Source organism: Thalassophryne amazonica, chromosome 5 (genome assembly GCF_902500255.1).
Source record: "Thalassophryne amazonica chromosome 5, fThaAma1.1, whole genome shotgun sequence".
In the NCBI taxonomy this organism is placed as follows: domain Eukaryota; kingdom Metazoa; phylum Chordata; class Actinopteri; order Batrachoidiformes; family Batrachoididae; genus Thalassophryne; species Thalassophryne amazonica.
This window is the reverse complement of record NC_047107.1, coordinates 130,409,433-130,432,435: the sequence shown is the minus strand read 5'-3', so window position 1 is coordinate 130,432,435 and position 23,003 is coordinate 130,409,433. Positions and strand designations below refer to the sequence as shown.

Below are 23,003 nucleotides of genomic sequence, written 5' to 3'. Positions count from 1 at the left end.
CAAAAGTATTATTAAACGGTGGTTTTGTGTCGTCATAATCATATTTAATGACCAAATCATCATCAAACGGTCGTTTTGTGTCATAATCATATTTAATGACCAGATCATCATCAAACGGTCGTTTTGTGTCGTCATAATCATATTTAATGACCAAATCATCAAACGGTCGTTTTGTGTCATAATCATATTTAATGACCAAATCATCATCAAACGGTCGTTTTGTGTCATAATCATATTTAATGACCAGATCATCATCAAACGGTCGTTTTGTGTCGTCATAATCATATTTAATGACCAAATCATCATCAAACGGTCGTTTTGTGTCGTCATAATTATATTTAACTCAAATCAATTTTATTTATATAGCGCCAAATCACAACAGTTGCCCCAAGGCGCTTTATATTGTAAGTCAAAAGCCATACAATAATTATAGAAAAACCCCAACGGTCAAAACGACCCCCTGTGAGCAAGCACTTGGTGACAGTGGGAAGGAAAAACTCCCTTTTAACAGGAAGAAACCTCCAGCAGAACCAGGCTCAGGGAGGGGCAGTCTTCTGCTGGGACTGGTTGGGGCTGAGGGAGAGAACCAGGAAAAAGACATGCTGTGGAGGGGAGCAGAGATCAATCACTAATGATTAAATGCAGAGTGGTGCATACAGAGCAAAAAGAGAAAGAAACACACAGTGCATCATGGGAACCCCCCAGCAGTCTAAGTCTATAGCAGCATAACTAAGGGATGGTCCAGGGTCACCTGATCCAGCCCTAACTATAAGCTTTAGCAAAAAGGAAAGTTTTAAGCCTAATCTTAAAAGTAGAGAGGGTGTCTGTCTCCCTGATCCGAATTGGGAGCTGGTTCCACAGGAGAGGAGCCTGAAAGCTGAAGGCTCTGCCTCCCATTCTACTCTTACAAACCGTAGGAACTACAAGTAAGCCTGCAGTCTGAGAGCGAAGCGCTCTATTGGGGTGATATGGTACTATGAGGTCCCTAAGATAAGATGGGACCTGATTATTCAAAACCTTATAAGTAAGAAGAAGAATTTTAAATTCTATTCTAGAATTAACAGGAAGCCAATGAAGAGAAGCCAATATGGGTGAAATATGCTCTCTCCTTCTAGTCAATCAATCAATCAATCAATTTTATTTATATAGCACCAAATCACAACAAACAGTTGCCCCAAGGCGCTTTATATTGTAAGGCAAGGCCATACAATAATTACGTAAAACCCCCAACGGTCAAAACGACCCCCTGTGAGCAAGCACTTGGCGTCAGTACTCTAGCTGCAGCATTTTGAATTAACTGAAGGCTTTTCAGGGAACTTTTAGGACAACCTGATAATAATGAATTACAATAGTCCAGCCTAGAGGAAATAAATGCATGAATTAGTTTTTCAGCATCACTCTGAGACAAGACCTTTCTAATTTTAGAGATATTGCGCAAATGCAAAAAAGCAGTCCTACATATTTGCTTAATATGCGCATTGAAGAACATATCCTGATCAAAAATGACTCCAAGATTTCTCACAGTATTACTAGAGGTCAGGGTAATGCCATCCAGAGTAAGGATCTGGTTAGAAACCATGTTTCTAAGATTTGTGGGGCCAAGTACAAAAGCAGGAAATTAGAGGTCATCCATGTCTTTATGTCTGTAAGACATTCCTCCAGTTTAACTAATTGGTGTGTGTCCTCTGGCTTCATGGATAGATAAAGCTGGGTATCATCTGCATAACAATGAAAATTTAAGCAATACCGTCTAATAATACTGCCTAAGGGAAGCATGTATAAAGTGAATAAAATTGGTCCTAGCACAGAACCTTGTGGAACTCCATAATTAACCTTAGTCTGTGAAGAAGATTCCCCATTTACATGAACAAATTGTAATCTATTAGATAAATATGGTTCAAACCACTGCAGCGCAGTGCAGTGCCTTTAATACCTATGGCATGCTCTAATCTCTGTAATAAAATTTTATGGTCAACAGCATCAAAAGCTGCACTGAGGTCTAACAGGACGAGCACAGAGATGAGTCCACTGTCTGAGGCCATAAGAAGATCATTTGTAACCTTCACTAATGCTGTTTCTGTACTATGATGAATTCTAAACCCTGACTGAAACTCTTCAAATAGACCATTCCTCTGCAGATGATCAGTTAGCTGTTTTACAACTACCTTTTCAAGAATTTTTGAGAGAAAAGGAAGGTTGGAGATTGGCCTATAATTAGCTAAGATAGCTGGGTCAAGTGATGGCTTTTTAAGTAATGGTTTAATTACTGCCACCTTAAAAGCCTGTGGTACATAGCCAACTAATAAAGATAGATTGATCATATTTAAGATTGAAGCATTAATTAACGGTAGGGCTTCCTTGAGCAGCCTGGTAGGAATGGGGTCTAATAGACATGTTGATGGTTTGGAGGAAGTGACTAATGAAAGTAACTCAGACAGAACAATCGGAGAGAAAGAGTCTAACCAAATACCAGCATTACTGAAAACAGTTGAACATAAAGATATGTCTTTGGGATGGTTATGAATAATTTTTCTCTAATAGTTAAAATTTTATTTGCAAAGAAAGTCATAAAGTCATTACTAGTTAAAGTTAAAGGAATACTCGCCTCAATAGAGCTCTGAGTCTTTGTCAGCCTGGCTACAGTGCTGAAAAGAAACCTGGGGTTGTTCTTATTTTCTTCAATTAGTGATGAGTAGTAAGATGTCCTAACTTTACGGAGGGCTTTTTTTTATAGAGCAACAGACTCTTTTTCCAGGCTAAATGAAGATCGTCAAAATTAGTGAGATGCCATTTGTGGGTTATACCATGGAGTCAGGCACTTCTGATTTAAAGCTCTCTTTTTCAGAGGAGCTACAGCATCCAAAGTTGTGCTCAATGAGGATGTAAAGCTATTGACGAGATAATCTATCTCACTCACAGAGTTTAGGTAGCTACTCTGCACTGTGTTGGTATATGGCATTGAAGAACATAACAAAGAAGCAATCATATCCTTAAACTTAGTTACAGCTCTTTCAGAAAGACTTCTACTGTAATGAAACTTATTCCCCACTGCTGGGTAGTCCATTAAAGTAAATGTAAATGTTATTAAGAAATGATAAGACAAAAAGGGGTTTTCAGGGAATACTGTTAAGTCTTCAATTTCTATGCCATATGTCAGAACAAGATCTAAAGTGTGGTTAAAGTGGTGGGTGGGCTCATTTACATTTTGAGCGAAGCCAATTGAGTCTAATAATAGATTAAATGCAGTGTTGAGGCTGTCATTCTCAGCATCTGTGTGGATGTTAAAATCACCCACTATAATTATCTTATCTGAGCTAAGCACTAAGTCAGACAAAAGGTCTAAAAAATCACAAAGAAACTCACAGTAACGACCAGGTGGACGATAGATAATAACAAATAAAACTGGTTTTTGGGACTTCCAATTTGGATGGACAAGACTAAGAGTTAAGCTTTCAAATGAATTAAAGCTCTGTCTGGGTTTTTGATTAATTAATAAGCTGGAATGGAAGATTGCTGCTAATCCTCCGCCTCGGCCCGTGCTACGAGCATTTTGACAGTGTGACTCAGGGGTGTTGACTCATTTAAATTAACATATTCATCCTGCTGTAACCAGGTTTCTGTAAGGCAGAATAAATCAATATGTTGATCAATTATTATATCATTTACCAACAGGGAATTAGAAGAGAGAGACCTAATGTTTAATAGACCACATTTAACTGTTTTAGTCTGTGGTGCAGTTGAAGGTGCTATATTATTTTTTCTTTTTGAATTTTTATGCTTAAATAGATTTTTGCTGGTTATTGGTGGTCTGGGAGCAGGCACCGTCTCTACGGGGATGGGGTAATGAGGGGATGGCAGGGGGAGAGAAGCTGCAGAGAGGTGTGTAAGACTACAACTCTGCTTCCTGGTCCCAACCCTGGATAGTCACGGTTTGGAGGATTTAAGAAAATTGGCCAGATTTCTAGAAATGAGAGCTGTTCCATCCAAAGTGGGATGGATGCCGTCTCTCCTAACAAGACCAGGTTTTCCCCAGAAGCTTTGCCAATTATCTATGAAGCCCACCTCATTTTTTGGACACCACTCAGACAGCCAGCAATTCAAGGAGAACATGCGGCTAAACTTGTCACTCCCGGTCCGATTGGGGAGGGGCCCAGAGAAAACTACAGAGTCCGACATTGTTTTTGCAAAGTTACACACCAATTCAATATTAATTTTAGTGACCTCCGATTGGCGTAACCGGGTGTCATTACTGCCGACGTGAATTACAATCTTACCAAATTTACGCTTAGTCTTAGCCAGCAGTTTCAAATTTCCTTCAATGTCGCCTGCTCTGGCCCCCGGAAGACATTTGACTATGGTTGCTGGTGTCACTAACTTCACATTTCTCAAAACAGAGTTGCCATTAACCAGAGTTTGATCCTCCGCGGGTGTGTCGCTGAGTGGGGAAAAACGGTTAGAGATGTGAACGGGTTGGTGGTGTACAGGGGCTTGTGTTTAGAACTATGCTTCTTCCTCACAGTCACCCAGCCGGCCTGCTTTCCCAGCTGCTTGGGATCTGCTGGGGGACAGCTAACGGCGGCTAAGCTACCTTGGTCTGCACCAACTACAGGGGCCTGGCTAGCTGTAGGATTTTCCAAGGTGCGGAGCCGAGTCTCCAATTTGACCAGTCTGGCATCCAAAGCTACGAATAAGCTGATTTAATGACCAAATCATCATCAAACATTTGTTTTGTGTCATCATAATTATATTTAATGACTAAATCTGATCTCAGTTCAGAATGTTTCTGTAAACAAACCGAAAACGTTCAAATTCTGACATAAACATCATATTCTAGAGAACAGAATAAAATAAAAACATTTTACTCTGACAAAATAGTCATAATAAACTAAAAAACAAAACAAAAAACATTGTTTTAGTAATTGAAGCCCCGCCCACAACTCCTAATTAGGTGGTCATTTTTAAAATAACTGATGTGTGCATATAAATAAACACAATCTAAGGTTAAAAAATAGGAGTGAAATAAATCAATTTTTGATTAGTATGTAGTACTCATGGAGCAAACTAAATACTAAAAGAAAAGAATCAGGCAGTTTTTACTTTTTGTGACTTACGGTGTTAAAACCCACTGCTTTTTTCTGCGTTCTGAATCAAATCAACCAGCACTTTGGTCATGTGCACCAGGATAATTATCCTGTAATTGATCATGAAAAGGACATCACGCAGCTTGTTAAGTGGACGTCACTCCCGCGGACACACTGAGGCTGAGAACCGGAACCAGTCGTGTTCAAGATTGCCAGATCCAGTTTCTGGGCCTGTCCCTTTAAGTGGAGAGGAGCTGCTGCTGCCTGACAGGGGGCGCTGTGCTCTAGCCACACCACGCCCCTTCAAAAATGGAAAAAATGAGGAAAACTTGACATGTTAAATTAACAAAAGAATAATAAACAAATATTAACAAGACTTAAAGAAGAGTTATTTAAAAAACATGAAATCCGACAAATGCAGAGATTACACACGTTGTCTGGTCAGAAACCACTTCCTTAAATGTTTACTTGCTGATGGTGTTAAAAAAATAGTAAATTAATTATTGGATAATTGGCTCTTGTCCACTCTGTCAGAGACGAGAACACGATGATCGAACCCCTAAAAGACAGAAGAAAAGAAACAAATCCAAACAGAAAAGGTCTCGAAGCCACACTCAAAATACATAAAGAAACCATTTATATGAACCAGTTTAAGTGATAAAGGTATTTGTAATGAAGTTTTTATTTCTTTTATTTGTTAGAACTGAAATCCAAGCAGGCAGAAAGAAATGGGTGTGTGTGTCACTACTGTTAGGGGTCAGGGAGGATGCCGGCTCTAGTCCTGTTCCACAGACTGTGTGGGAGTGCCTTGGGGCGTAGCTGTCGAGCGGACGTGCCTCGGGGCGTAGCTGTCGAGCGGGTGTGCCTCGGGGAGTAGCTGTCGAGCGGACGTGCCTCGGGGCGTAGCTGTCGAGCGGGTGTGCCTCGGGGAGTAGCTGTCGAGCGGACGTGCCTCGGGGCGTAGCTGTCGAGCGGACGTGCCTCGGGGCGTAGCTGTCGGGCGGGTGTGCCTCGGGGAGTAGCTGTCGAGCGGACGTGCCTCGGGGCGTACCCGTCGAGCGGACGTGCCTCGGGGCGTAGCTGTCGAGCGGGTGTGCCTCGGGGCGTAGCTGTCGAGCGGAAGTGCCTCGGGGCGTAGCCGTCGAGCGGAAGTGCCTCGGGGCGTAGCCGTCGAGCGGAAGTGCCTCGGGGCGTAGCCGTCGAGCGGACGTGCCTCGGGGCGTAGCCGTCGAGCGGACGTGCCTCGGGGCGTAGCTGTCGAGCGGACGTGCCTCGGGGCGTAGCTGTCGAGCGGGTGTGCCTCGGGGCGTAGCTGTCGAGCGGGTGTGCCTCGGGGCGTAGCTGTCGAGCGGACGTGCCTCGGGGCGTACCCGTCGAGCGGACGTGCCTCGGGGCGTACCCGTCGAGCGGACGTGCCTCGGGGCGTACCCGTCGAGCGGACGTGCCTCGGGGCGTAGCTGTCGAGCGGGTGTGCCTCGGGGCGTAGCTGTCGAGCGGAAGTGCCTCGGGGCGTAGCCGTCGAGCGGACGTGCCTCGGGGCGTAGCTGTCGAGCGGGTGTGCCTCGGGGCGTAGCTGTCGAGCGGACGTGCCTCGGGGCGTAGCTGTCGAGCGGACGTGCCTCGGGGCGTAGCTGTCGAGCGGACGTGCCTCGGGGCGTACCCGTCGAGCGGACGTGCCTCGGGGCGTAGCTGTCGAGCGGGTGTGCCTCGGGGCGTAGCCGTCGAGCGGAAGTGCCTCGGGGCGTAGCCGTCGAGCGGAAGTGCCTCGGGGCGTAGCCGTCGAGCGGACGTGCCTCGGGGCGTAGCCGTCGAGCGGACGTGCCTCGGGGCGTAGCTGTCGAGCGGGCGTGCCTCGGGGAGTACCCGTCGAGCGGACGTGCCTCGGGGAGTAGATACACAGGAAGTCTGTTGTGGAATTCTGTTGGACTTTGAAGTATTTTTTTTAATTATTATTTTTTAAGAAATATATACAATGTATAAAAAATGAGCCCTTGTTGCTGATTGTGCCCTGGTTATGTCACAGTGTGTTCTGGCTGCATTTTAAATGACCTCGTTTTCTCATGTGTTACTAATTACTGGTCACCAGTTAATTATCTCGCTCCTACTAATCACTGATTGGTTGTCTGGTTCCATCCCGAGCACTTTGAAATGTGGCCACATCACACTCATGTATTTACCCCATTGATATGGCTGTACCCCTTCTCGCGCTCTATGACTGCTGGGATAGACTCCAGCCCCCCGCGACCCTTAATTGGACTAAGCGGTAGAGGATGAATGAATGAATGAATGAATATTTATATTAATTAATGAAATCAAATGGTAATTATTTTCTTTTTGTATAATCCGCTTGTGTGTCGCTGCGTCTAACAATAAAAAACAGTTTTAAAAAAGGAAACGGGCTGAATGTGTTTTGATTTGTAACTGAATTGTATTAAATCATTAATTTGTAATATTTTTTCAGTTTTTCTGTATTTTTGCATCTTAGTGATGCTCAAAGTGTCTTGTACGTAATTTTGGGATGTATAAGGCAGGTACATGTAGACACTGCGGTTTGACTGGACAGCGTCGTTGTCGCGGCCATGATTTTCTAAACGAATGAACTCTACTGTAGCAGGTTGTTCAAGCTGGATAAAGCTTCAGACGTTTGGGCTCTCTGGTGGTTCCTTCATCCTTATTCTGCTTCTTCTGTGTTTCCCAACCCTCCGTGGCCCCGCCCTCGTCCCCAGTGAAGCTGCGTGGCGCCCTCCTGCTGGCCGTGCTGCAGTGCTGCTCGGTGGCGCGGTGCGGCTGTGAGCCCCGCATGGTCAACATCGGCGCTGTGCTGAGCCAGAAACGCTACGAGCAGGTGTTCAAGGAGGCGGTGAGCCAAGCCAACACGCTGTATGGCAAAGACAAGTTCAAGATGAACGCCATCTCTGTCACACACAAACCCAACGCCATTCAGATGGCGCTCTCCGTCTGTGAGGACCTCATCTCCAACCAGGTGAGGACGCTCTGGCTCCTCTCTCACAAACCCTTATGATTTTCATGAAATCGTAGCTGTTGGTGTTTCCACCCCCCACTGGACAAAGGCCCGAAGGGGAGATTATGTCGTGGCCATTTCCGTCCATCCGTCCCAAAAAGGGTATAAGAGTTCTGAAATGAACTCCTCTCACAGTTTTAGGAGGAATTTTATGAAACCTGGTACAAATCCTTGTTACATGTTGGTAATATGCATCATGTAATATTGTTTGAGTTGGGCTCATTTTACCAGAGTTATTGCCTTTGATTAATAAATCTAGACCCCGTCAGTGTCTGCATTCTGAAATCAACTCCTCTCACATTTTTAGGAGCAATTTCGTGAAAATTGGTCAAAGTCCTCATTTGATTTATTTATTCTTCTATCCTGTGATTCATTACCAAGAAATATTTCTCTTAATTTATGAAAGAATTTCTTCACTCAAATGAGCCCATTTTAAGGTTTTTGCTCGAAGTGCAACCAGCTGATGTGTGTTGACAAAACAAATGTTGTCAGAATGTAACAGTGTTTGTTGACCAGCGAGGGATTTTGTGCTCTCAGAGCACTCTTGTTAAATTTAGGTTAGAGATTAATTTTAATATAGATGCTGTTGAATTCCCAGGTAACTTTGACCCTCAGCCGGATTTTACTCCATAACTTGTGTGCTGGAATTCTGAGTACATTTGGACTAAAGAGTCCAGCAGGAAGTAGCAGCTGCTCACAAACACGTTTCAATAAGCTCCAGATGAATGTTTTTAACCTGTGACAGGAGTTAGGATTTAAGGTTTTTAATGGCAAACTTAATCCAGACCTTCCCTGAGGATAAGAGCTCTTTGGGACGTGTCCTTCCATCGGTCCAAAAAGCAAACCAATTGAGGTTTTTGTTGTTTAAATCTTGAAGTCAGGGGTCTCACTCTGTCTTGAGTGAAATCTCAAATCTGTGGACTTGTCTTTCTACATTTTTGCTGGTTGTCTGTGGTTTGGGTCCACATCAGGTCTGAACTGGCTCTTGAGCTCAGACTTCTCTGTGGACGGTCTGACCTTGTGTGCTGTGATACAACCAAAACCAATCCTGAATGGACTTGATGGGAAGACGTGGGACTGGGGTGAGGAATGTGGGAGGTGATAAGAGGCAGAATAAATTTCTGCTTGAGGATCACGTCTTTGATGACGTCGTCTGATGTGGATCTGCACCGGACACCCTTCCTGACAAAACATGTGCATATCTGTTGTTGCTTCCATCCGACTCTGCTCTGACAGACACTTGGGTCTATAAATATTTGGACATTCCCCCTCCCACTTAGCTTCATATGTGAGTGGTTGCTAGGCAACCAGTGCTTTAATTGCCTGTGATTAAAGCCATAAATAGCATCAAAGACGGAGTTGATTGTTGCATTAAAACCTTCTTTACTCTTTATCACTGACTTTGACCTTGACTGATCAATACTTTTATCAAATTTACATTGGGAGCTAATTTTTGCTTTGACATTGCAGACAGGAATGTTGGAAGGAAGCAAGTAAGGAAGCCTTGATGGAAGTGGGTCTGTGTGTGTGTTGGGGGTGACACGTGTGTTTGTGTCACAATTTCAAAAATATTGAACCCAAAGTTGCAGACAGGGACCAGACAGGAGTAGAAAATGTCGATAGTTTATTTTCTGGAACAAGATGAGTCCAGAACGTGAAACACATCGAGCCCAAAGTGAGGAACAGTCCAAATGAACAGGAGGACAGTTGGCAGCAGCACCAGGACAAGGGGAGACAAGTGAACACGGATTAAGCAACTACTAAGAGGAGCACAATGAACCAGAATAACCCAACAAAGTGAGGGCAGACGAGTGACAAACTTAAATAGTGATGAGGAGACGTGAGACAGGTGTGGTGATTGTGGTGAGACACACCCATGAAGGAACACCAAGTGACAAACCCACACAGAGACTGAGAGAGACAAAGTGAAACATCAAACCATGACTAGAACCTAAAACAAATCATAAAGAATCATCAAACTAAAGGGGAACTCCAGAAGAGCTGAAGTGTGACACACAGTGGGGCAAATAAGTATTTGATCCCTTGTTGATTTTTCACACCTACAAAGAATGTAGAGGTCTGTAATTTTTATTGTAGCTACACTTCCACTGTGAGAGAAAGAATCTAAAAAAAAAAAAATCAGAAAATCACATTATATGATTTTTAAATAATTAATTTGCATTTTATTGCATAAAATAAGCTTTTGACTCCCTACCAACCAGCAAGAATTCTGTCTCACACAGACCTGTTAATTTTTCTTTAAGAAGCCCTCTTATTCTGCACTCTTTACCTGTATTAATTGCACCTGTTTGAACTTGTTACCTGTATAAAAGACACCTGTTCATACACTCAATCAATCACACTCCAACCTGTCCACCATAGCCAAGACCAAAGAGCTGTCTAAGGACACCAGGGACAAAACTGTAGACCTGCACAAGGCTGGGATAGACTACAGGACAACAGGCAAGCAGCTTGGTAGAAGACAACAACTGTTATGATTATTTATTAGAAAGTGGAAGAAACACAAGATGACTGTCAATCTCCGTCGGCCTGGGATTCCATGCAAGATCTCACTTTGTGGGGTAAGGATGATTCTGAGAAAGATCAGAACTACACAGGAGGACCTGGTCAATGACCTGAAGAGAGCTGGGACCACAGTCACAAAGATTACATTAGTAACACATGATGCTGTCATGGTTTAAAATCCTGCAGGGCAGCAAGGTCCCCCTGCTCAAGCCAGCACATGTCCAGGCCCGTATGAAGTTCACCACTGACCATCTGGATGATCCAGAGGAGGCATGGGAGGAGGTCATGTGGTCATATGAGACCAGAATAGAGCTTTTTGGAATCAGCTCCACTTACCATGTTTAGAGGATGAGAACAACCCCAAGAAAACCATCCCAACCGTGAAGCATGGGGGTGGAAACATCATACTCTGGGGGTGCCCTTCTGCAAAGGGGACAGGACGACTGCACCGTATTGAAGGGAGGATGGATGGGGTCATGTATTGTGAGATTTTGGCAAACAACCTCCTTCCCTCAGTAAGAGCATTGAAGATGGGTCATGGCTCGGTCTTCCAGCATGACAATGACCCCAAACACAGCCAGGACAACTAAGGAGGGGCTCTGTAAGAAGCATTTCAAGGTCCTGGAGTGGCCTGGCCAGTCTCCAGACCTGAACTCAATAGAAAATTGTTGGAGGGAGCTGAAACTCCAAACCTGAAAGATCTAGAGAAGATCTGTATGGAGGAGTGGACCAAAATACCTGCTGCAGTGTGTGCAAACCTGGTGAAAAACTACAGGAAATGTTTGATCTCTGTATTTGCAAACAAAGACTACTGTACCAAATATTAAGGTCTGTTTTCTATTGGATCAAATATGTTATGTGTCGGACGCAGCTCGGAGAACCGACCAGCGTTTGAAGGACCCAGTATGAAATAAGCAGAGCACGGTACAAAGGCTAACTGAATTTAATACATAACAGTGATCATAATAATAATAAAAGGTGCGGTCTGGCGTGGTGCGCTCCCAGCAGCGCTAATGGTCCGGAGCCAGAAGCTGTTTCGGACCCAAGGACCCCGCCGACACCCCCCAGGTGGCCGCAACAACCGAGTCTGTGAAAGAAGGAACCATTATGTGAGTCCACACTCTACACACAGAACACTTAAAGGTGTACAAACAGCAAACACTTCCTGGCTTGATTACTGATCAGCTTCCAACCTGCAGGCATGGAACATCCCGTTCACAAATCACCACCGCAGTGGAAGCTGATACATGACTAACATACAGCTCAATACAATAAGGTGTGAGGGACACCACATTTACTGACTGTATAACTGTTAGTCACAAAATCCAACGTACCTCAGGAAGTGTGCTGACGAGCATGAGACCTCACCCTCTCCTCTTTCACAGACCGTGCATCAAACCTGGACATTCTCAGCGTCCGCTGCTGATGAGATGGCTCCCAAGACGACAATCTCACCCGTCTGGTCACAAGGTCGAGTCTCTGGCAAATGCACACTGTGCACTTCAGTCTTAAATGCCAACATACTCCAATCCCTCCAGATGCACCTCAGCTGTGAGTCCTGACGAGTCGCAGGTGATCAGGGTGAAGTCCTAACAGCCTCAGCAACACAGCCACTCAGTCCCAAATGCATGCCACCTGGGAGGAAACACAAAAGGCAAACAAACCAGCAGCCAGGCCCCCCCAGCCATACAACAGTACCCCACCCTCACGGGAAGCCTCCCGGCGACCACACACACCTGGCCCAGGAGAAACACCCCCCTCCAGGGACCATGGCTGGAAACCACGTCCGCGTTAGTCCTCCAACAGACTGGTTGAACTGGCTGCATCTTTGCCTTTGTTTCTGACAGTCTTAGCACAGGTGTGGCCAGGAGTTCCTACACCTGTGCGGTCAGCCTTTAACCAAACGTGTGATTAGTCAAAAACAAAACAACCAAAACATCCCCCCCCCCCTCCCCAGGGGACCGTCCCATCAAACCCCAGGGAAGGGGAGAAAGGAAAAACAACCCAAACCTACAAACAAAATACTAAAACACCCCCCCCCCCCCCCCCCCCCCCCCAGAGGACCGTTCCATCAAACCCCAGGGAAGGGGAGAAAAGAAAAACAACCCACATGTAAACACACAAACAAAAATGCCAAAAGACCCCCCCCCTCCTCCCCCAAACGACACGCAGGGACCAACACCCCCCAGAGGGCCACCCGCCAGCTCCAGGAGTAATAACCACGGCCGAGGTCCCTCTGGGATCCACCGTCACCCACGGGGACTACCAGCGCCCCCCAGAGGACCACTCGTCAACCCCAGGAGACGCCTCCCCACACGACCAATGGACCCAGCCCCGGCCGCCCACGGCTAGATGGACCCAACGCCCTTTCCCCCCCAGAGGACACCACAGTCAAACCCTGAGGGTGGAAACTGGGGGAGGAAAAAACAAAACAAAAACCCCAAACCCCCCCCCCCCTCCCGGGTGCAGAGGCCACCTGGGAAACGCCCACTGCACCCCTCCAGCAATGCCGACACCACGGCACCCCCGGCTGGAGTCAGAGGAGAAGAGAGGGCATAAAAAACAAAAAGAAAAAAAACAACCCAAATACCACCCCATCACCCCCCAGGGGACCGTTCCATCTAACCCCGGGGAGGGGGGAAACAAAAAGAAACAAAAGAAAAAAAAACAGACCAACACACAGTTGTTTGGGTCCCCGTCTTTCTTTTTTTTTTGTTTTTTTTTGTGTAACAAAGGCCGCAGGATCACACCCCCAGACAAACAGTGGACAACAAAAAAAAAACAAAAGCCCACACAAAAACCCACTCAAAAAACACCCACACACAATGAACCAACACAAAACAAATCAGTGAGTTATACCGTCAAGCTCAACCACATGGAACACACCTGTTCCTACTCAAGAGCTTGACGGTACCGTGAGTCAGTCACCACAAGGGGGAACCAGAGTGCTAAAAAATGAAAAACCCCCTTTGGTGACAAAAAACAAACGAGCTGCATCCTCGTGCGCAGCTGTGTGCAACACAACCAAAATGTGCTCAACTAAATAACGCCGGAGCTGAAACAACAGACGCAGTAGTTACCTTTTATCCGGGGAAACGGGGCTACGACTGTAGCACAGGAAGCCCAGCGACCCGTGCTAACAGAGCTCCGCCGTGCGCGTGAACCCATTACAAACGCACTCTTGCAGCTCCCGTTTAAGCCTCTTATCCGGTCGGAGTGTGACGCGAAGCTGTCGCCAGTCACACTCCACCACGACCCACGGATAAGGCACAAACACAGGACACGGCTGCAAGAGAGCACAAATCAGTAGCCAGTAATGGGTTCTCAAACACGCACCTTCCGGGCGGAGAGCCCCGCAACTGATCCGGATAACCACTGAACGTCTGCTGCCGCCTTCCCGGCGCGTTACCGTCTCTGCTACTGCTGGGTCCGTGATGTTTGGCCAGAGACTACTGTTATGTGTCGGACGCAGCTCGGAGAACCGACCAGCGTTTGAAGGACCCAGTATGAAATAAGCAGAGCACGGTACAAAGGCTAACTGAATTTAATACATAACAGTGATCATAATAATAATAAAAGGTGCGGTCTGGCGTGGTGCGCTCCCAGCAGCGCTAATGGTCCGGAGCCAGAAGCTGTTTCGGACCCAAGGACCCCGCCGACACCCCCCAGGTGGCCGCAACAACCGAGTCTGTGAAAGAAGGAACCATTATGTGAGTCCACACTCTACACACAGAACACTTAAAGGTGTACAAACAGCAAACACTTCCTGGCTTGATTACTGATCAGCTTCCAACCTGCAGGCATGGAACATCCCGTTCACAAATCACCACCGCAGTGGAAGCTGATACATGACTAACATACAGCTCAATACAATAAGGTGTGAGGGACACCACATTTACTGACTGTATAACTGTTAGTCACAAAATCCAACGTACCTCAGGAAGTGTGCTGACGAGCGTGAGACCTCACCCTCTCCTCTTTCACAGACCGTGCATCAAACCTGGACATTCTCAGCGTCCGCTGCTGATGAGATGGCTCCCAAGACGACAATCTCACCCGTCTGGTCACAAGGTCGAGTCTCTGGCAAATGCACACTGTGCACTTCAGTCTTAAATGCCAACATACTCCAATCCCTCCAGATGCACCTCAGCTGTGAGTCCTGACGAGTCGCAGGTGATCAGGGTGAAGTCCTAACAGCCTCAGCAACACAGCCACTCAGTCCCAAATGCATGCCACCTGGGAGGAAACACAAAAGGCAAACAAACCAGCAGCCAGGCCCCCCCAGCCATACAACAAAATACTTATTTCATGCAATAAAATGCAAATAAATCATTTTAAAAAATGATACAATGTGATTTTCTGATTTTTTTTTTTAGATTGTCTCTCACCTACGATTAAAAATTACAGACGTCAACGTTCTTTGTAGGTGGGCAAACCTGCAAAATTGACAGTGGCTCAAATACTTATTTGCCTCACTGTACAGGAAAACATAACAACTGACAGGACGTTGGAGCTGTGTTTGGGGTTGGGATTGCCAGATACATACTGTACACTACAGTCACAGAGCAGTTTATTATTTGCACCAAATTGTGGCACGAGCCATCAGAAAGCATTACGCACAAGATATTTAAATGAAGAAGAATACAGATCAGTGAGATCTACACTCAACAAAAATATAAACGCAACACTTTTGGTTTTGCTCCCATTTTGTATGAGATGAACTCAAAGATCTAAAACTTTTTCCACATACACAATATCACCATTTCCCTCAAATATTGTTCACAAACCAGTCTAAATCTGTGATAGTGAGCACTTCTCCTTTGCTGAGATAATCCATCCCACCTCACAGGTGTGCCATATCAAGATGCTGATTAGACACCATGATTAGTGCAGGTGACAAGCATTTGGTGACCAGTATGTCGGTTTTTAGACCGCCAACATGGTTGTAGCATAAATGCAGACAATATTAAGCAGAGCAGTGCACGCGTGCTGGTGTTATTAATTACTTTGTGGAAACTCTGTTATGTCCTGCCCCTCAGTATTGTCTGACCAAGCTTGCCCGCACATGCTCAACCCAGGGGTTGACCTATGGGTTGTTGCAGGTCATGGGTTGACAGGCGCTTCACTACTGGGTACACTTTATGGAGTTTTGGAAGCTCGGAATTTTGTCCCTTGCCTACCCAGCTATAAGTAATTTGTCATCTGCTGTTTCCTGTACCGAACAACTGGGTCAACCATCTGGCGTTCAGGGTCACGTGATGCTGGCTGACACCACGCGGTCATGGCGTGGGGCACCATGTTGGGTTGTCCCACGACATGCTGGCTTTAAGCTCTGATTTTGGACGTGCACAGTGATTTTCTGTCATTTGCTGATGTGTCTGACTCCTGTTTTGCACTTCTTAATACTACAGCATGGCAGATGGTGCATCATAATCACATGATCTGTGACTTGACCGGTCACAGGGCTGATGGAGTGCAGAGCTGCAAAAATCAAGAGTCCAAATCTGAATCCTGTTTCATGTGAGGCATGAGAGAGAGGGAGGGAGAGAGAGGGGGGGAGAAAGAGAGGGGAGAGAGGGAGAGAGAGGGGGGGAGAAAGAGAGAGGAGAGAGAGGGAGAGAGAGGGGGGGAGGAGGAGAGGGGGAGGGAGGGAGAGAGAGAGGGGAGGGGGAGAGGGGGAGATCGGGAGGGGGAGGGAGAGGGGAGGGAGGGAGAGAGAGGGGGAGGGGAGAGGGGGAGAGAGAGAGGAGGGGGAGGGAGGGAGAGAGAGGGAGAGGGGAGGGAGGGAGAGAGGGGGAGAGAGAGAGGAGGGGGAGGGAGGGAGAGAGAGGGAGAGGGGAGGGAGGGAGAGAGAGGGGGGAGGGGAGAGGGGAGAGGGGGAGAGAGAGAGGAGGGGGAGGGAGGGAGAGAGAGGGAGAGGGGAGGGAGGGAGAGAGAGGGGGAGGGGAGAGGGGAGAGGGAGGGAGAGAGAGAGAGGGAGAGGGGAGGGAGGGAGAGAGAGGGAGAGGGGAGAGGGGGAGAGAGAGAGGAGGGGAGGGGGGAGGGAGAGAGAGGGGGAGGGAGGGAGAGAGAGGGGGGAGGGAAAGAGAGAGGGGGGAGGGAGGGGGGGAGATAGAGGGGGAGGAGAGAGAGGGGGAGGGGAGAGGGGGAGAGAGGGGGAGGGAGGGAGAGAGAGAGGGGGGAGGGAGAGAGAGAGAGGGGAGGGAAAGAGAGAGGGGGGAGGGAGGGGGGGAGAGAGGGGGAGGGGAGAGGGGGAGAGAGGGGGAGGGAGGGAGAGAGAGAGGGGGGAGGGAGAGAGAGAGAGGGGAGGGAAAGAGAGAGGGGGGAGGGAGGGGGGATAGAGGGGGAGGGAGAGAGAGGGGGAGGGGAGAGGGGGAGAGAGGGGGAGGGAGGGAGAGAGAGAGGGGGGAGGGAGAGAGAGAGGGGGGAGGGAGGGGGAGGGGGAGAGAGAGAGAATACAGTGAGTGTTAGCCAGGAACAGTTATTAATCATTGATTAATTTTCTTTAACCGCTTACTCTAATTAAGGGTCATGGGGTGGAGCCTATCCCATCAGTCATGTGGTGAGAGGCGGGGTTCACCCTGGACAGGACGTCTGTCACATGGTGGTGCTGCCAGACCGGACCGTTAGTCAGGCATCCACTCACGGCACTGAACCAACAACCTCCTGTCACAAGGTCGTTTATCTCTCATTTTAGCTCCCACTGTTGTGTGGGCCGCTGAAGAGGAGGTACTGCTGGCCCACCACCACCAGAGGGCGCCCTGCCTGGAGTGCGGGCTCCAGGCACCAGAGGGCGCTACCGCATCATGGGAGTAATCTGGGTGACAGCTGTCACCCATCACCAAACACAGCTGTTTCTACTCAGCACCGAGGTATATCAGGAGGACGGCGTCTCCACCTCAGTGCCGAGATATCGCCTAAGACCAAGGTAACATTCTCTGCAGCATATTCTGTGATTGACAAACTTGTTAAACCTTTCAGGACTGGTGACTACTGAGACCCTCCTTCTTTGGATAAGTACTCACCTTCCTGCTGAACTTTGCCAAGAGGTGGAGGCGGCTTCTCCCCTCTCTGTACTGGGTGCGTTCATCCACTCCTGTGTGTTCTTGCTCTCTCCTGCCAGCAGTACCGGATCCGACGAGCGGAGGCAGTGGCCACCTGGGAATTCGGGACTTGGCGGTTCCAGTATTTCCAGGGTTCGGTGGCAGTGGAGATCTGGGTGGTTCCGGTTCGACTGAGACGGACGTCTCCTATCTTCGAGCCTGCCCACACGACACCAGCGGATTCGACCCTAAACATTGTGTTTGTTATACTACTCGTGCTTGTTTCAGTAGTAAATCTTGTTTTTACTTCCTCCATTGTCCATTCATTGCGCCCCCTGTTGTGGGTCCGTGTTCCTACACTTTCACAACAGGATATCTCGGCCAGCGTCATGGATCCCGAGGGGCGTCAACCGGCTGTTGAACGGCCAATGGAAGACCAAGGCGCGGCGGAGGCTTCGGGAGGGGTAATCGGTGAGTTGCAGCGGATCCTCACCGCCTTCACCTCTCGGATCGATTTAATGACCGAGCAGTACGTTCTCCTAAACCGCAGGGTGGAGGCTCTCGCCGCACAAGTGGAGGCGCGCCCTTCGGGCGCCGCTGCGGCTCTCCCTCCCGAGGACCCTGCGCGCGAAAGTGACGTTCCACTGGTCGTTCAACGGTCCCTTCCTCCGTCCCCAGAAGCATACATAAGCCCTCCAGAGCCGTACGGAGGCTGTGTGGAGACGTGCGCAGACTTTCTTATGCAGTGTTCGCTCGTCTTCGCACAGCGTCCCGTGATGTACGCGACTGATGCTAGCAAAGTAGCTTATGTAATAAACCTGCTTCGCGGGGAGGCACGCGCTTGGGCTACAGCGCTCTGGGAGCAGCACTCGCGGCTCCTTCATACATACGATGGGTTTGTACGGGAGCTCAGAACAGTGTTCGACCATCCCAACAGAGGAGAGTCCGCTTCAACCGCACTACTGTCAATAAGACAGGGGCGTCGGAGCGCAGCTGCCTATGCAGTCGCCTTCCGCATCGCGGCGGCGAGATCCGGCTGGAATAGCACTGCCCTCCGCGCTGCCTTTGTAAACGGACTGTCACTGGTCCTAAAAGAGCACCTGGTGGCTAAGGACGAACCGCGGGATTTAGATGGGCTCATCGATCTAGTCATACGACTCGACAACCGGTTAGAAGAACGCCGCCGGGAACGAGGCGAAGGGCGTGGCCAGGCACGCGTCGTCCCTCTCCCTTCCGGGTCCGATCGAGCTCCGCCCTCCCCACGCTCCTCTGTTCCTGCGCTCCGTGGGGTCACAGCTCCCCCTACTGACGAAGCTAGGGACACGAGTAGGGCAACATTTAGGGCACCGGATGCACAGAGGAGATGGACCCACGGAGCGTGTCTTGTTTGTGGTTCAATAGAGCACCATGTGAGAGACTGCCCCGAGCGGTCAAACGCCAAACGCCCGCCCCTAGAGACTGGGCCAGGGGTGGGTCAAAATATTCACGTGGGACACACCCACATTGCTACACGACTCCCAGTCACGATCCTGTTTGAGGATTCAACCCTGAAGGCCCCAGCACTGGTGGACACGGGCTCTGAGGGGAATCTGCTTGACAGTAGATGGGCCAGGGAGATAGGGCTCCCTCTGGTGGCTCTTACCTCGCCTGTGCAGGTTCGGGCACTAGATGGCTCCCTACTCCCACCAATCACGCATAAGACACCCCCAGTAACTCTGGTGTACCATGACCTCGCTGACATGTTCAGCAAGGATCTGGCTCTCACGCTTCCTCCCCACCGCCCGTATGATTGTGCCATTGATTTGGTTCCAGGCAGTGAGTTCCCGTCCAGTAGGCTGTACAACCTCTCACGGCCGGAACGCGAATCAATGGAGACCTACATCCGGGACTCATTAGCTGCCGGATTGATCCGGAATTCCACCTCACCGATGGGCGCAGGTTTCTTTTTTGTGGGTAAAAAAGATGGCGGGCTTCGTCCATGCATTGATTACAGGGGGTTGAACGAGATCACGGTTCGCAACCGATACCCGTTGCCCTTGTTGGATTCAGTGTTCACTCCCTTGCATGGAGCCAAAATCTTCACCAAGCTGGATCTTAGAAATGCGTATCATTTGGTTCGGATTCGGAAGGGAGACGAATGGAAGACGGCATTTAACACCCCCTTAGGTCATTTTGAGTACCTGGTCATGCCGTTCGGTCTCACTAATGCTCCCGCGACTTTTCAAGCGTTGGTAAACGATGTCTTGCGGGACTTCCTGCACCGGTTCGTCTTCGTATATCTACACGATATACTCATCTTTTCCCCGGATCCTGAGACTCATGTCCGGCATGTCCGTCAGGTTCTGCAGCGGTTGTTGGAGAACCGTCTGTTTGTGAAGGGCGAGAAGTGTGAGTTCCACCGCACTTCTTTGTCCTTCCTGGGGTTTATCATCTCCTCCAACTCCGTCACCCCGGACCCGGCCAAGGTTGCGGCGGTGAGAGATTGGCCCCAACCAACAAGCCGTAGGAAGCTGCAACAGTTCCTCGGTTTTGCTAATTTCTATAGGAGGTTCATTAAGGGCTACAGTCAGGTAGTTAGCCCCCTGACAGCCCTGACCTCTCCCAAAGTTCCCTTCACCTGGTCGGACCGGTGCGAGGCCGCGTTCAAGGAGTTGAAACGGCGCTTCTCGTCTGCACCAGTTCTGGTGCAGCCCGATCCTAGCCGCCAGTTAGTGGTTGAAGTGGACGCCTCGGACTCAGGGATAGGAGCGGTGCTCTCCCAGAGCGGGAAGACCGATAAGGTCCTTCACCCGTGTGCCTATTTTTCTCGCAGGTTGACCCCCGCTGAACGGAATTATGACGTCGGCAATCGGGAACTCCTTGCTGTGAAAGAGGCCCTCGAAGAGTGGAGACATCTGTTGGAGGGAACAGCCGTGCCGTTCACGGTTTTCACTGACCATCGGAACCTGGAGTACATCAGAACCGCCAAGCGTCTGAACCCCAGGCAAGCCCGCTGGTCACTGTTCTTTGGCCGTTTTGACTTCCGGATTACCTACCGCCCCGGGACCAAGAATCAGAGATCGGATGCGTTGTCCCGGGTGCACGAAGATGAGGTCAAAACGGAACCGTCGGATCCCCCGGATCCCATCATCCCGGAGTCCGCTATCGTGGCCGCCCTCACCTGGGACGTGGAGAAGACCGTCCGGGAGGCCCTGACCCGTGTCCCGGACCCCGGAAACGGACCAAAAAACAGACTGTACGTCCCACCAGAAGCTAGGGCCGCAGTCCTGGACTTCTGTCACGGTTCTAAGCTCTCCTGTCACCCAGGGGTGCGAAGGACCGTGGCAGTCGTCCGGCAACGCTTCTGGTGGGCATCCCTGGAGACGACGTCCGGGACTACGTCCAGGCCTGTACCACCTGCGCCAGGGGCAAGGCCGATCATAGAAAGACCTCAGGGCAACTACAGCCATTGCCTGTGCCTCATCGCCCCTGGTCCCACATCGGCCTGGATTTCGTCACGGGTCTCCCGCCGTCCCAGGGAAACACTGTCATCTTCACGATAGTGGACCGTTTCTCCAAGGCGGCCCACTTCGTGGCCCTCCCGAAGCTCCCTACGGCCCAGGAGACAGTGGACCTCCTGGTCCACCACGTCGTCCGTCTGCATGGCATACCATCAGACATCGTCTCCGATCGCGGTCCCCAGTTCACCTCGCATGTCTGGAGGAGCTTCTGCCGGGAACTGGGGGCCACGGTCAGCCTCTCGTCTGGGTACCATCCCCAGACCAACGGGCAGGCAGAGCGGGCGAATCAAGAACTGGAGCAGACACTTCGCTGTGTGACAGCCGCGCACCCGACGGCCTGGAGTACCCACCTGGCCTGGATCGAGTACGCCCACAACAGTCAAGTGTCATCAGCCACCGGCCTCTCCCCGTTTGAGGTGTGCTTGGGGTATCAGCCCCCCTTGTTTCCGGTGGTTGAGGGAGAGGTCGGTGTGCCCTCGGTCCAGGCCACCTACGGAAGTGCCGTCGGGTGTGGCGGGCCGCCCGCTCTGCCTTGTTGCAGGCCCGGACGAGGGCGAAGAAACATGCAGACCGGCGACGAGCCCCGGCCCCCAAGTATCGTCCTGGGCAGGAGGTCTGGTTGTCCACCAAGGACATTCCCCTACAGGTTGACTCACCTAAACTGCAAGAACGATACATCGGACCGTATAAAATCCTCAAGGTCATCAACCCCCGCCGCAGTGAGGCTCCAGCTTCCGGCCTCACTGCGGATCCATCCAGTTTTCCATGTTTCCCGGATCAAGCCTCTTCACACCTCACCCCTCTGCACCCCGGGTCCGGCACCGCCTCCTGCCCGGATCATCGACGGAGCACCGGCTTGGACTGTCCGCCGGCTCCTTGACGTCCGTCGGATGGGCCGGGGTTTTCAGTATCTGGTGGACTGGGAGGGGTACGGCCCCGAGGAGCGCTCCTGGGTGAAGAAGGGCTTCATCCTGGACCCGGCCCTCCTGGCCGACTTCTACCGACGCCATCCGGACAAGCCCGGTCGTGCGCCAGGAGGCGCCCGTTGAGGGGGGGGTCCTGTTGTGTGGGCCGCTGAAGAGGAGGTACTGCTGGCCCACCACCACCAGAGGGCGCCCTGCCTGGAGTGCGGGCTCCAGGCACCAGAGGGCGCTACCGCATCATGGGAGTAATCTGGGTGACAGCTGTCACCCATCACCAAACACAGCTGTTTCTACTCAGCACCGAGGTATATCAGGAGGACGGCGTCTCCACCTCAGTGCCGAGATATCGCCTAAGACCAAGGTAACATTCTCTGCAGCATATTCTGTGATTGACAAACTTGTTAAACCTTTCAGGACTGGTGACTACTGAGACCCTCCTTCTTTGGATAAGTACTCACCTTCCTGCTGAACTTTGCCAAGAGGTGGAGGCGGCTTCTCCCCTCTCTGTACTGGGTGCGTTCATCCACTCCTGTGTGTTCTTGCTCTCTCCTGCCAGCAGTACCGGATCCGACGAGCGGAGGCAGTGGCCACCTGGGAATTCGGGACTTGGCGGGTTCCAGTATTTCCAGGGTTCGGTGGCAGTGGAGATCTGGGTGGTTCCGGTTCGACTGAGACGGACGTCTCCTATCTTCGAGCCTGCCCACACGACACCAGCGGATTCGACCCTAAACATTGTGTTTGTTATACTACTCGTGCTTGTTTCAGTAGTAAATCTTGTTTTTTACTTCCTCCATTGTCCATTCATTGCGCCCCCTGTTGTGGGTCCGTGTTCCTACACTTTCACAACACCCACTTCTCCAAAAGTAGTGAAACGTAAAAACCGTTAAGTGTTGTTGATGATTTAGAAG

The 23,003-nt window shown here is 49.7% G+C and overlaps 1 protein-coding gene across 2 annotated transcripts in view; it reads left to right on the top strand.

Annotated features, from left to right (window-relative positions):
• Positions 1-23,003, top strand: part of LOC117511350 (glutamate receptor ionotropic, NMDA 1-like) — a 170,047-nt gene that overhangs the window by 178 nt on the left and 146,866 nt on the right. For both annotated transcript variants that reach the window (XM_034171389.1, XM_034171388.1), the window contains exon 2: positions 7,808-8,064. In XM_034171389.1, coding sequence (XP_034027280.1) covers positions 7,808-8,064 — 257 coding nt within the window. The remainder of the gene's footprint in view (positions 1-7,807; positions 8,065-23,003) is intronic.